The following is a 13,963-nucleotide window of genomic DNA, read 5'->3' as shown; positions in this document are numbered from 1 at the left end:
GATTTGAACATAAAGGATTTGTAACTTGATATTAAATCATGTCAGCTACAATCCAGCTTTGCGTGACGTTCTCTAAAACACTCTTCACGTTGTTGAGCTGCTCTCTTTGGTAGGAAATTTTGACCTAGGGCTGAGCTTCCATCTCCTAAGCTACTTTTCCAAGTTGCAATGTTTGCTATTTGAGTCCCTAATCTTAAGTTTTCAGATCCAAATGCTGGGCTAACATTGCTCTTAATATTTACATCAGTTCTGACAGCCTCCAGGATTTGGATTTTTATTCTGAGTAAGGTGATGGAAATACGTCACAGCTATGCCTGTGTGACGTCTTTATAATGTGCAGTTTGTCCAAAATGAATTTGCCTGTGATAAATTTGGCAAATAGGTGAGGTCAGAACATTTATGGAGCCAGTAGTAGTTGTTCTGGGAACAACTACTAGGAGTTTTAAAACCTGTTCTCTCTGAGCACAAGTATAAGAAGAAAAGTGATTCCTTGTCTTTCAAGGTGAATGTAACATTACTGTGTCAGTCTTGATGTGAGATATCTTTAGAAATATAAGCATGAACTCACTGGTCTTTGGTGTTTGCAGACTTGCATGACAGCCCTGATGGAAATAAATCAAACACAAGATCACAAGATTGGAACCCCCTGCTTTCTTTGGACTGCCCATGAAATTAATTTTTGCATACTGTAAATTCTGTGCCAGACACATTGTGCCATAATGTGAAAAAAAAAAACCCAAAAAACCCATCATATATCTTCGTAGGAATAAAATGGTTTAGTGGTCAAAGTAGAGTTCTGAATGAAGAAGAGAGAAGAAAATGTATATTCCAGTTGTTTCAAACTGCATGCTATATAAGGATGTGCATGTTTTCCCAAAGACCCTTTTCTCCATACCTGATACAGTGAAATTTAATAGGGGGTAGGGGTATATTTGGTTTAAATTTCTAATCAGATTGTCCTTTGAAGAACTTTCTGTGATACTAGGAATATAATATAATTTGCAAAATTAGGTGACTGGTAAAACAGGAGCGTTGTTATTATTAGGACCAGCGTTCCTTTGATTGATCAGTGATATCCTTGGTAAGCGTGTGAAGGCCTTTTAGCAAGTGAAGGTAACAATTTTCGAATACATCTTTTCTTGGTTATTATGTTTGGCAGTTGTAGCTGTATATTTTCCTGTGGAATCGTAAAATTACAGTGATACATTGGTTCATGTGTGCACTTTAAACTGCTAGTGATTAATCCTGCATGGAGACTAGAGCAGAATCAATAATGAACTGTATGCACTGTATATAGTAGCCTTCAAAAAAAGGAAGAACACATGAGGATGTGTATGTGAAGTATGGAATGGGCATAGGAGGAAGTCAGACTCTCAGGGGTCATAATAAGTCTTCTGTGAGCCATTTTTTTGTATGTAGATCCTAAAGGGAGGAATCAATACAAAAGACCTGCTTTTAAATATTTCTTTTGACAGGAACACTCTGATATATGTTACCACCCATTTTCACAAAAAGCATATTAGTTCACTGTGATATTTTTCTAAAAATGTATTTAACGTAATCTTTGTACTGAAATGACAACACTACAGCTCTTGATTTCTGTTTTTTTAGGAGTTTTTTCCATGTGAAATAATTATTAAAGAAAACCTCCATATCCTAACTGGATGTTATTTATAGGGGTGCAAGTTCCTAGTATGCTCAAGGCAAAGGAAACCTCTGCCTTGATACAGCTGTTTGAAAAAATGCTTTACTATCACCCTTTTCCATACCAACGTGGTCTTTACTCTGACTAGCTGTGTTGAGGTGGAAACTGTAGCGTCCTATAGGATTTTACCTTAAGGTAACTGTCATGATTTTAAAAGCATTTTCTCCTTTTCTGTGAAGAAAGGGATCTGTCTGCCTTTAGTGTTCTGTGGTCTTCCCGGCTTATGAGGTCTTTCTAGGAGTTGTATCCCGTTTTGTCGTCTGTAGCTTTGCATCAGTTCAGCCAGCCGCTACTGAATATTTGTGTGAGGGTGGAAAGCAAAAGGAGGAGAGAAAATGGGAATGACTGATATTTCTAGCTGCTGTTTGGAAGTATATAAGGCATTTCTGCAGGTCTCTAAGTTTCTGCAGAGTCTGTTGGCTCCCTGCCAGACTGGGCAATGAGTTTGTTACAGGTATTTTCCATGAATGCATGCTTAGATGATCCCATGTCTGCTGAAATAAGATTATCCATATGTATCTCCAATCCACCTATCTTCAGAAAAACGTTGGTTAGATCTCAGGAATCAACACAGAGGTTCAGGTAGGGAGCTTACTCATGCGTTGCAAGGGAAGGAAAGACATCCTTAGTATGCTGTTGAGTTTGACCTCCCTGAAGACCTCAAGGAATCTGAATACCTAAAGTTTATATTAAAAAAAAAAAAAAACTCTTGAAAATGGAGAATGCAGTTTATGTACAAACTGAATCTTAATATATAGATTAGGAAAGGATGGGGTTAGTATGAAAGATATTGCACGCTAACACTTGAAAACGCATGTAATTCAGTCATAAGGCATGTAGGGTTTTTTTCCCTCTAAGAAAATAATTATTTGGTATTGCAAATGGAAGAATGAAGTTTGAAGGTCAAATTCTTTGATGATGTGGAAGAAGTGTAATTTGGAATACATTTAAGTCGATATTTAAGTCTCAGTGCTCCACTGAATCCCTTAGCTGAATTATGTCCACCTACTGCTGTAAGAATATAGCCAAGACTTGATTGCTGTCTCTTATGTTCAGATAGATAAGGAAAAGGTGCGCCTTAAAGCGATGCTGGTCTATTTTAACATATCTGCTTTTCTTGCCATGCTCCAGTTCTTCTTCCTGTCCAAGCAGCTTGAACTTGCTGATAAATTCTGTGGGATACAACTTCTGACCCTCTTCCCATCTGTCTGTGCCTAGGCGAATGCCTAGTTCTCCAGGGCCCAAGGAAATTTTAAGGGAGTCTGAACTGATGCAGCCCAGACATCGGTAGGTGCCCAGGGAACTGGAGGCTGCTAAAAGTCAACGGGGGCCTACTTAGGAATGCATCTGAATTTGGCCCTAAACTGATGAGCTTAATTATCCATAGCCTTTCATTGTTCCTGAGAATATAAAGATATCTAATGGGAATAAATTGGAAAATGAAAAGTAAGTATGAAAAAGTCATCTCTTAAACCTAACTTAGACTTTGTAGAAGGTAGCCTTAAAGGTTCTTTTAAAATATGAAGACTGTGGAATTTGTGTTGCTTCTACTTAGTTACTGTTAACAAACCTCACTGAATATACTGTAATTTTTTTACATGTACTTAGTCGTATAGCATTATCATTATCAGTAGACATTTAGATATACAAACCAGCCTGTCCTTCCATCTGTTTGCTTCAGAGTACTTGGCATTTATTTTGCAATGTAGTAAAAGTAGTTACAGCTTTGCAATTGAGAACTATTACAGCAATATCAATTTTTCATATTCAAGTTAGCTTTAAACCCAGAAGTTGGCCTTTTATTTATAACTCCTAGTACGTGCGTGGGGTGGAGGAGTTAAGTGTGTGGAATAAGACTGGGCAATAAGTAAGACTGCAAAACTGTCATTACTAATAAAGCCTTTTGCAGTAGTATGGTAAAATAGAAATATCTAGAGCATAGGATTAAAAAAAAAAAAAACCTTTGATTATAACCAGGAATTTGCCTGTGCTTTCTGCAGTATTTTAAGTAGACATATTTTTTGCATGGTTTCCACAGAAACATTTTGCAGCAAGAAGGCATTCGTGTTCAAAATAAATTGTTAGCCAAGGCTATGGGAAGCTGGGGACTCTGCTTTACACCTTGTGTAGCTGAATCTTTGTCATGCAGGCTGGCAATTATGTTCAGCTAAAAGTTTACCTAATTATCTTCTGGTGGGTGTAAGCTTAAGTGTCTGTCAAGCAGTTGTGGTCATTTTGTAGAACTATCCGTACATTCAGGATGGCTCTTTTGGATAGGGTAGCGTATTAATGTTGACGAAGAGCAGGAAGGTTTTATCCTCATTTCCTTTTCTGCCCCCTCCACACGCACAAAGATTTTTTTTTTTTTGAATAGCTGTGTTAGAGACTGGTGAAGATGTTATGCTTTTATAAATGATCCTAGAGAATAAATGAGAAGATAGGGAAGAGGAGAAAACAGCCTCAATCAGTTAAACTTACTAGGATTTTACAGAAATTGTTAAGAGGCTGTATATTGATATATCTTGGGGATGAGAGAAGAGGCAGAATGAAATAATATTCTGTCTAGATATATAAAGGCAAAATGGCATTAAAATTTAATTTAAACATATATTCACTAGTGATATGTGGCCAAACATGTTAAATCATACATTTCAGAAAACTTACTACTGTATTCCTTGAACCAGATCCAGCGGTGATGTTAAGATCTGTCCCGTGCAAAGCGTTCAACTGGTACAGCCATTACCAGGAGTAAATATAATGCTCTGCCACGGCTAACAGCAGAGGAGCGCATTGAACTTAACAGCAACTTTGTTTAGCTGAAAACGCTGCAAACCACCTCTATAGGTGTGCTAGTGAATATGAATATCACTCTGGTGGTGTCCAGAGAACAAACGCTGGTATTTTAGAGGTTTCTCTGTCTCTGTAAAATGACATCTCTCTGCAGCTTTGTTTCTCAGGTGCTGTGAAGGTGTCACTGTCAAGGGTAAGGCTCTCCAAAGGAGAAGCTAGGGCTTTTACGGCCACAGGGGGCAAAGTTTGGGATCTACTTAGAAAAGGGATTAGAGTGACAGAGTGTGAGAATAAGAATGAAGCGTAAAACTTACTTTAGTTGTCTTTCCCATGAAGATGATAATAGCAAAGAGAAAATGAGGTGGAAGGAATGAAGGAAAGACTAGAGCGAAAGGAAGGAATGGAAGGGGAGGAAATCAGGGAAGAGGGAAAGCGGATGACACACGATGTAAGGAGGGAGGAAGTTAGATGTCCAGCAAATTATTATTTTCTTATTTATGCTTTGGGAAATGCATACTAGGTCAGAGACAACATCTGAAAACCTGTATGTGTACATGTAAGAAGGCAGCTTAGTTGCACTTTTCATAAATAGACTGAGACTCTGTCTGCACGTGGTAACATTGAATTAAGTCAGTAAGCTGAAAGTGGTAGTTCTTATGTCTTATGTTTTAGTTATGATATGGTTGAAAAAATATTGCAGTGTGTAATTTTGTATCCTTACCTGAGCAAAATTCCTTACAATCAATGAGGAATTTTGCCTACACTGGAGGTCTTAGCAATATTTTATCTACACCATGATTTTTTTTTAGTACTATTGTACTGATTAATTAAAGAAGTGGATTGTAACCTAGTTCTGTGTTGCAATATGTTTTAATTATGATTGTTTGTGACTAACTGCTTGTGTTCACAGAGAGTATGGAAAATAAGTGAAAAGCAGATACATCAGCTAAAAATGTGAGGCCAATCAGCCTGCTGAGGCATAGGTTTTTCTTGCATGATGGTTTTGTGGTCTAGATGGGAACTCCTAGTTGTGTAATAATGATCGTTTGGCACCTTCTTCAAGGCACTGATACCAGTAAGAAATATACTGTTGTAAAAATAACGTTTAGTTGGTGCCACACTTGGTCGCGTTTCTCTGTGGCACTGCTCTCTGCTAAAGCGATAGAGTAGACGTACCACGTTTTTCCACACAGAAACAATTCTGTTGTAGCAGAGGATTGTGCAGATACACAACATGCTTCATAAAAGATTCTGTTATATTTATATCCTCTCTCCCATCAAAAACCCGAAAAAAGCAAAAACCTAGTCTGGCACAAGATTTTAGACTGCATGCTCTTTTTTTTTTTTTTTTTTTTTTTTTTTTAGCTCTCCACAGACATTTGCCTGCCACACCATAAATTTTGTCTGAGTTACTGAACTGTGACTCTTAAATAGTAATGGGAAAAGAGACCTCAGCCTGTTAATAACAGCATGCTGATTTTTTGCAATATGAAAGGAGCCTGAATTTAAAGGACCACACTTTTTTCATTTGCCTACCCTAACTTGTAACTTTTACTAACTACTGATTTTAGAGGAAAATAAGCAAGACAAGCTTCTCAGATTCTTGGTCTGAAGTGGTACCAGAAGATGCCAGTCTTAGCTGATACATAGCACTCTGATAAATGAGGTTTGGTGGATGAAGCTGTGCTGGGTCAGAGGTGTTGGACACCCAACCTGCCCCGCTGCTGGAGGCGGCATCGAACTGGTGCACCTCAATCCATCAGCCTGTTCTGTGAGACTCTGCAAGAGATGACCCTAACTTAATTATTGTGACTGATAGATTTTAAGAAATACGGTGTCTTCCTTTTATCCTGATGCTTCTCTTTTCAGTTTTAATTACTGCCGTTCAGACAACCACTGAAATCCTGCTGGAATAGCAAATACCAGACCTTTGGGCTGAAATGCTAGATCCATTTGCTGTTAATGTATCTCGTCTTTCCTCGACCTCCTTTCATTTCTGAAGAAACCACTTGTTTGCTTTCTCTTGGTTTCTTAGCTGATAGAATGCTTTTAAAAATGCTTTTACGTCCCTGTCACTGCATTATGCTCCTTGGAGGGAGGATCAGCTGGATCATGGCAAAGAGAACTGCTGCTCTAGTAGTTTTAGTTTGTATTCACCATACCCTTCCCAGAATTGCATTGTTCCTTCCCAGAGGGGGAAGATTCGTCTCTCATACAAATCACTGGTCCTTTTCTAGGCTTTTGTAGCCTTCCTGAAATTGTTGGAAAGTTTCCTTCTTTCTGCAGAGTGGGGAGGAGGAATTGCACCAGACAGGCTGGCCCCAGTCATTTTATCCCTTTCCTGTGTCTTATAATTCGTTTTTGGAACGAACATCAGACAGTACCTCGCCTGAGTTCCCAGGGCTTCTACCGCTTTTGTGAATTCGTTGCACCACGTTCAGCAGCGTTATTTGACTTAAATCCAGACTCACGTCAGTGTTAGAGCGTACCGAATCTGGCCCCCAGCCTCGTCTGTATGCGAAAGTATCCTGGCTAATTGAAGCTGAATTGTTAACAAGCGTTTCTCTACTGACTGAAGTGGTACGTGGAGTTGGTACCAGTTTAACGAAATCGGTGCGCGTACATTCTTTCAGCTGATGCTACTTTTGCGAGTAGACACGTCCGCAGACTCAGTTTTCACAGAGCCTTGGTGGTGTTTATGGAAGTGCAACTGTTATCCTCAGGAACGCCTCCAAGCCTTGGAAAGTCTAGCAGCAACACAGAAGACGTGCAGTAGTAGTTAGAAATTTGTTTAAAAGGAAATAAAGTGGCAAAGCAAAGTAGGAGGAATAAGAGTAAAACCAGTTTGGATAGATTGGTACTATGACTGAGATAACTGTCAGGCATTAAACTACCTGCTTCGTGTAAGCAAGTTAAGCAGGATAGAAATTTTAACTTAACCCCCTTCCCCACAGACATCAGCATATGCATGCAGAGGATTATTACCTCCATCTGTTTTATCCACAGTAGTTTCCATCAGTTGTGTTATTTTGCTTTTTTAGTGTTTAAGCGCCGCTTTGAAGCTGTTGTGTTAGTTGTTAACTTTGCCTGAATCTGTGCGTAAGTGCCTGTAGCAATCTCAGCATGCTAAGATCATAACTGTTAGATTAATGAATGGCGGTATTAGCTCTGTGCTGGTGCAGGACATTAATGGCTGTGCAAGTTCAATCAAATACACTACTGGCATTGTCTTTATATAATGGTATTTACCAGCTCCTAGACGAACTGCTGAGAAAGAGGAATATAACCTTTCGTTTTTATCTATGACTTAAAAATAAGGTACCAAAATCATTTTTGTAATGCGTTTTATTATTATAATTTGCAACAAGGGAATAGATGTCTCTGTAGACCTGTTTTCGCCACGAAAATGAAATAGGCATATACGAGGGACGTTGCGGTCCATGGAAAGAAAACGAAGCGGTGTGCAAAGATTTTATCTTCCCTATAGCTTAAACTCACCTTCTGAAATAGTTCCAGTTATTCAAAGAGGGAATAAAGTACCCTTATTACTTCCTTTCTTTTTCTTTTTCCTTCGCAGAACCTGAAGAAAGTGTTTGCAGAATTTAGTCATCAGGAGCTGTTTGAGTTCTACAACAAGGTCTGTAGATTTTACGATACTCTCCTCTCTTGGTAAACACCTTATGCTGCTCTGCAGGAAGCATTGCCTCTATGAATTAGAGCTCATGAAACTGGAAGGAAAATGGATCCAGTTTTAATTAAAGCTGTTGGATTTCTTTGATCATACGAAGCTTTCTCAAAAAGAGCCTGCGGGTTCAGGGTTGGAATACGTTGCTGTATAGGGTTTGGGTCGTTCTAAGCGTACCTGGCGGTTAGGTGTAGACGACTAGCTGATGATTAACTGTGAGCAATCCGAAAGGAGCACCTCTGTGTTATGCCTTCAGTCGAAGTGCCAAGCTCCTAATCTAGTCAAAATGAACTCTGCTATTTTTTTTACGTTGCTCTTATGCATTGGAAATTCACAGCAAAACAGCTGTGCATGTTTAAAAAAAAAAAAAAAAGGCAGTATTTAGACAACTGTTTCTTTAAAATTTGAATATTTAAACTGCAGCAATGAATTCTGATAGCTTCATGTAAAAACAAATATTCATGAGTACAGGATTTTTTTATTGCTGTATGAATAGATTTAGTATGCATACTTGCAGACACTGGAACGTGAGGGTTTTTTTTCTGTTTGCATGTTTCTAAACAACATTTTATATGAGTGGGTTTTTTTTTTCTCTCTCCTTTTGTTCCTTTAAATAGCTGGAGACTATACAAGCACAGCTGGATTCCCTTACGTGATGTTTTTGAAGACTTATTTCTCCATCACACTCCTGCCACCTCATTATTTTGAATCGAAGATAGATTGCCAAGCTGTGTTTGCTGAAGGATTCAGTGGGTTGCTTCCTGTAAAATTATATGGCGTATCTCCTTTTAGACCAGTAACATTAGCCAAGGGAGAATGGTGTTAAGAGTTCTGAAGATTCGAATGGACTTTCTCATGTTTTTCTGAGCATTTGTGAAGAGTGGTTTTACTTGCTGGAAAAAAAGAGAATGCTACCCTGCTTCAGATATCTTTTTTTTTTTTTTTCCTGTTACATGCGATATTTGATTTCGATGAAAATGTGCATACTAGTGAGGGACCAGGAATAAAATTTATCTTTCAGACATAAAAGGACTATAAAACTTTAGTAGTATCGGTAGTAATAAAATATATAGCTAATGAAATCTCTGTCCTTCTGAATTGTTATTTACATGATTGATAATACTGATTGCAAATTTGTCAAAATAAATCCAGGATATAAAAATGGATTGTTTTGGTTTGGGCAATTTGAATTTTATTTCATTATTTTTGTTCTTTATTTGTTTTTGTTTCTCTAAATAATGACAGCGTCACTGATTTCAGTGTTTACTCTTGGCACTGACAATAAGTATGGCTTCTGAGCACTATGTGCACACCAATAAATCCTAAGTAATACGATGTGTAACTCGGAGGAAAAAACTCAGAGTGCGTAGCAAAGAACACTGAACTAGTAAGATGATCAGATTCCTGAAAGCTGTTTGTTGATCCTTCCTAATGTTGTCCACCACTGTTTTTACAGCTGAAAAGCAGAAATAAAGCATAGTGACTAAGAGGCCAGGTAAGTCATATTTTCACACGTTAATTGCAGATGAAGGAAGTGCCTGAACATTATGAGAAGGTGAAAGTCTTAGTTCTTGTTCATTGCCAGTCATTGACAGGCAACTTCATTGCTGAACCTTCATAATAGGCACGGTACGTGACTCTTCTGCTCTGGGCTAATAGAGGATGAAAGGAAGTAAAAATCTTCATTATTCACATGCCTTTCTTTCCACCTAAGGGATTCCTTGAACACGGTTTTTGCTTTCAGATTCCCCAAATGGGCATGGCTAATACCCAAGCGGCGCTGGGTCAGTTTTGTTTTGAGATTTGTTTGCTCTTGACACAAGAGTTAACTATAGCCAAGAGCATGTTTTGAATAGCTGATGTTTAGGTCCTCTTGTGCCTAATTTCTCAATTTGCTGCTTTTGGAGGGTTATTTTGTTTTTGTTTTATTAGAGATTGTGCTGTCAACTCTAAAATACTGAAGAAGGGCTTTGGACCATTTGCAGAAGCTGTAAGATAATAGGAAAGTTTTATAAGATGAAGTAATGAACAACCTACACACAGTGTGTGAGTAAAATGCACCAAAGAGGAAAAAAAAGATTTATCTTTGTTCTTAACTGAAATACCATGTGGTACTATACCACTAATGTACGTTAACGTTATTACCCTGTTGGAAAGAAGAAATAAGTCACCATTGCATGGTAGAAGCTTACTAGGTACACCCTATAAAGTTGGCTGCCAAAATCAAGACTTGTATCAAGCCACTGGCAGACATGGCATACAGATAATGTAGAGAGAGAGATATACACACACACAGAGATAAATATATTTGGGAAATAACACTCCCACTCCCAGACAACCTCAGTCTCACTTTTCAGCGGTGGCTCACTGGCTTTTTCATTGTACGCTGCATTGGTTGGGGGGTATCTCCAGGTGAGCGCATCCCTGTCATACCCTCTGCAGACCTCACCTCTGCCCTGCCTGCCAGCAACACTTTGTTGCACAACGGTTCCTCAAATCCTCCATCCAGACAGGTAGCAAATGTCAAAACCTTCCACTGTCTCTGGATTTAATTGTCTTTGAGCTCATCTCAAATACACCCTAGTCACTCTTACCATGCTTGAAAACTCTACATTTTCTGCAGCCAGATTTTGATACAATGTCACCTTGATCCCTTTTCAATCATTTCCTAGACACAGAGTAGTGTAAGACCTAGGTTCTGGTTGTGTAAGACCTAGTCCTGTAACCACATTGAATAGTGGGATCTAAGAATACCTCAGCTGTCGCTGCCAGCATCCTGGCTGGCATGGTTTGGCTTGGCCAAATGTAGATACCCTAAGAATCACGATCCTGGATCGACATTGATTTTCATGGGAGTTAAGGCGAATAAGATAGAAGGCATGAAATATACATCAGTAAATGAATCTAACTTTTAGTTTGAAATAATGTGTCTAGAGGAGATGCTGAAAAACCAAATACGGCTGAGGTTCACTTATCTAAACAGAGGTGTCTAGTGCTGTTTGAGAAGTTTTGGGATATCCTGCCAGCCTTCAGCTGCCACTCCAGAAAGGTGCAAGTCTTTGGGAGATCCTGTATCGTATCCAAGATGTCCAGATGGGACTAGCAGATACATCTAGAACATCTGTCAGCATAAATGTTCCTACATGTGTTTAGGCAGCTGTATCCTACCCCAGTGTCTACTTCTGTGAGTGCACAGCTCTGTAGCACCGGGGAGACTTCCACGTGCCTGACAGTTTCAGTTTTGACTCCACTGCAAAACTGCAGTGAGCAACTACCTCTTCACTGACTATAATGTTTACACTTCCCCCAGTGATTGTCCAGGGTGGCTGTGGCATGGGAACACAGCCTGTAGGCATGTATATAGGTCTGGAGCGCACGTCGTTTTTCAGACTTGCTAAGTTTGAACCTGCTTCACACAGTTGCTCATGTCATAATTCTGTCAATGATCACTTACATAACTTCTGCTTCCAAGGACTGACTTTCAAATGATCTCAGCAGTTAGGAAAATTTTCTTGATGTTTAAGTCCTGGATTCTGTAACAGTCCCATGACACCATATGTCCTGTGCCAGGACATGGTTCTTAAGGGCTTTCCCAGTGTTCCCTGGGAGCCAGGGCTTAAGTTCTGTGAGTCAAGTTTAAAGCAAGTTAAAGACTTTTCTTTGTGGTTACAGGACATATTAAGGCAGTTATTTGAGTGTGGGAGAAGGGTTAAGTAACCTGTGTGGATATGGGCAGTGATTGTTGAATCCTAGGGGAGAGGGTGAAGGCAGATCCAATTTAGAATGTGAGAAATATTGGACAAATAAGCAGGGATACTGGAGCAAAATGGAAGGAAAAGCAGGAGAAGTCAAAGACAGTAGGAAGAATTTGAAAGTTGGGCCTGGGAAAAAGGAAGGAGAGGACAGAATAATGGGTATTCCCAAGGTTGAAATATGGGAGTTGGAAACAGATGAGGAAGGAACACTGGAAAGGACAGCAAAAGTTTATATACAAAGAAGATATTAGGCAAAGGGATGAAAAACACTGAGGAGGTTAGGAAGAAAAGCCTTATGTAGCAGAGGGGTTGGAATAAAATTGAGGGAAGAGGAAAAGCAAACAAAGAGGACTTGCTTGAAAGCAAACCAGAGTTAAACTAAAAATTGTGGCTAATTGTATAGCTATATCCAGTCTTTTGAACCAACTGATAAATCTTAGCTTCCATTCAAATTTGGCCAAAATAAGTGTAGGTTAACAAAAAAGAGAATTTTTAATCTAGCTTCAATAGAAAATAGTAGTAGAATAAAGGAAAAGATTCAAAAAAACCAAAGCCTAAGATTTTAAGTATCAACAGTCTTTCTTATCCTGCAAAATCTATTTGGTGTCCACCCTTGTAGGTTGATAAAGCAGATGCAGAAAAAGATAGATAAATTTTATGATTGCTTGAACAGTAGTTTTCTATGCTTATTTCTTACTGTCAGAAGCCATAGTGGCAGAGACCTAAGGATGAGAGGTACACTTGCTATCTTTTGTCAAGGAACACTCAAAAATAAATGCTTAGCTTAGAAAGACCTTTTTGTATGTAATGAGAAGCGTTGGGGTTGTACACTATCAGACAGTGATGGCATAACTGGTACCATCTCGGAGAAGAGCATTGTCACTTATTTAAGTGCTCCTGAATAAGGAGAGAATATTGACTAAAGTCAAATGTGAGAGAGCAGGTCTATTCACTTTAGTGTGTTCTCTTCAAAAAGTAGTGCAAGTTGGCTGCAGAACAGAAAGCCTTTATCTCGGTTGCTGCTCCCTGGACCTGACTGGACCTCAAGAGGGGAAGTTCTTGTGTTCCAGGTACGTCAGAGAACGAGAGAAAACCAAGCACTGGTGCAGAGTAGGGGATGCCTGGGAAGAGCAGGAGATCTGTCTGCAGGGACTTCTTAGGCCCACAGACACACATCAGTGGAGATGGACAGAAAGACACTTTCAGGAACAAGAGGGGATTTAGCCTGTTCATTTCCTGAACAGACTGATTATATCCCAGGTTGGCGTGGGAGTGTATGCAAGGAGGTACATGCTGTGAGGTTTTCAAGGCTTTTGTTTAGTATGTTTTGCGTTCTAATAACACATAGTTCTGAAGAATGAAAGCGTTGCAGGTAGTTAGGAGTGTTGACCTCAGGCAAAAAAGAGGGTACATCTCCAGGATCCTAGCAAAACTTCGTAATATCTATTGGGTATGATCTGAAACTATCAAGGCTTCTGATAGTGAGGACTGAAGGAGTTTTTGCAGGGATTTATTGAGCTCTAAAATGTGAAATTGGGATAAGTAGAATTTACTAAATCAGTTTCCTTATCTTTAGGTGCATTTTTAAAAGATTTGACTTCTCTTTGTTCAGACATTGAAGACAGTATCTTCCCTGATTGTGCTTCTCTCAAAGCTGTAACATCAAAATCTGCCTCAGGTGGGCCATTGGCAAAGGAAGGAAATCTGATTTTTTTTTCTTGGTTTGGGTGTAAACGAACATCAGTATTGCTTTGACATGAAGACTTGAAGTTCAAGGCCTAATGCGAAAAACAATGTGAGAACTACCTTGAAAAAACCTACCTACTGGGAAAGTGCAACCACTTGTACCATTTAGCAAAAAACAAGACTAATGCAGGAATGGTTGTTGAATACAAGTATGTTAAATTATCTTTGTCCAGTTCAGCCTTAGGCATATATTTCTTGTTTCTGAACAGAATATGCAGTGCCTGCAAGCTTGTTCAGAAACTGAGAAACAATAATCCCCTTCTTGCATTCCAGATCAGCTGG

The 13,963-nt window shown here is 39.1% G+C and overlaps 1 protein-coding gene across 1 annotated transcript in view; it reads left to right on the top strand.

The window, feature by feature from the left end:
* Positions 1 to 9,346, top strand: part of LOC104151003 (COMM domain-containing protein 10) — a 112,213-nt gene extending 102,867 nt beyond the window's left edge. Inside the window, exons 6-7 of the mRNA XM_068926772.1 lie at positions 8,073 to 8,132; positions 8,798 to 9,346. Of these exons, the coding sequence (XP_068782873.1) occupies positions 8,073 to 8,132; positions 8,798 to 8,836 (99 nt within the window). The 3' untranslated portion in view covers positions 8,837 to 9,346. The remainder of the gene's footprint in view (positions 1 to 8,072; positions 8,133 to 8,797) is intronic.
* Positions 9,347 to 13,963: the final 4,617 nt, after the last annotated feature.

Source organism: Struthio camelus, chromosome Z, assembly GCF_040807025.1.
Source record: "Struthio camelus isolate bStrCam1 chromosome Z, bStrCam1.hap1, whole genome shotgun sequence".
NCBI lineage: Eukaryota > Metazoa > Chordata > Aves > Struthioniformes > Struthionidae > Struthio > Struthio camelus.
This window is presented reverse-complemented; position numbering and strand designations above follow the sequence as displayed.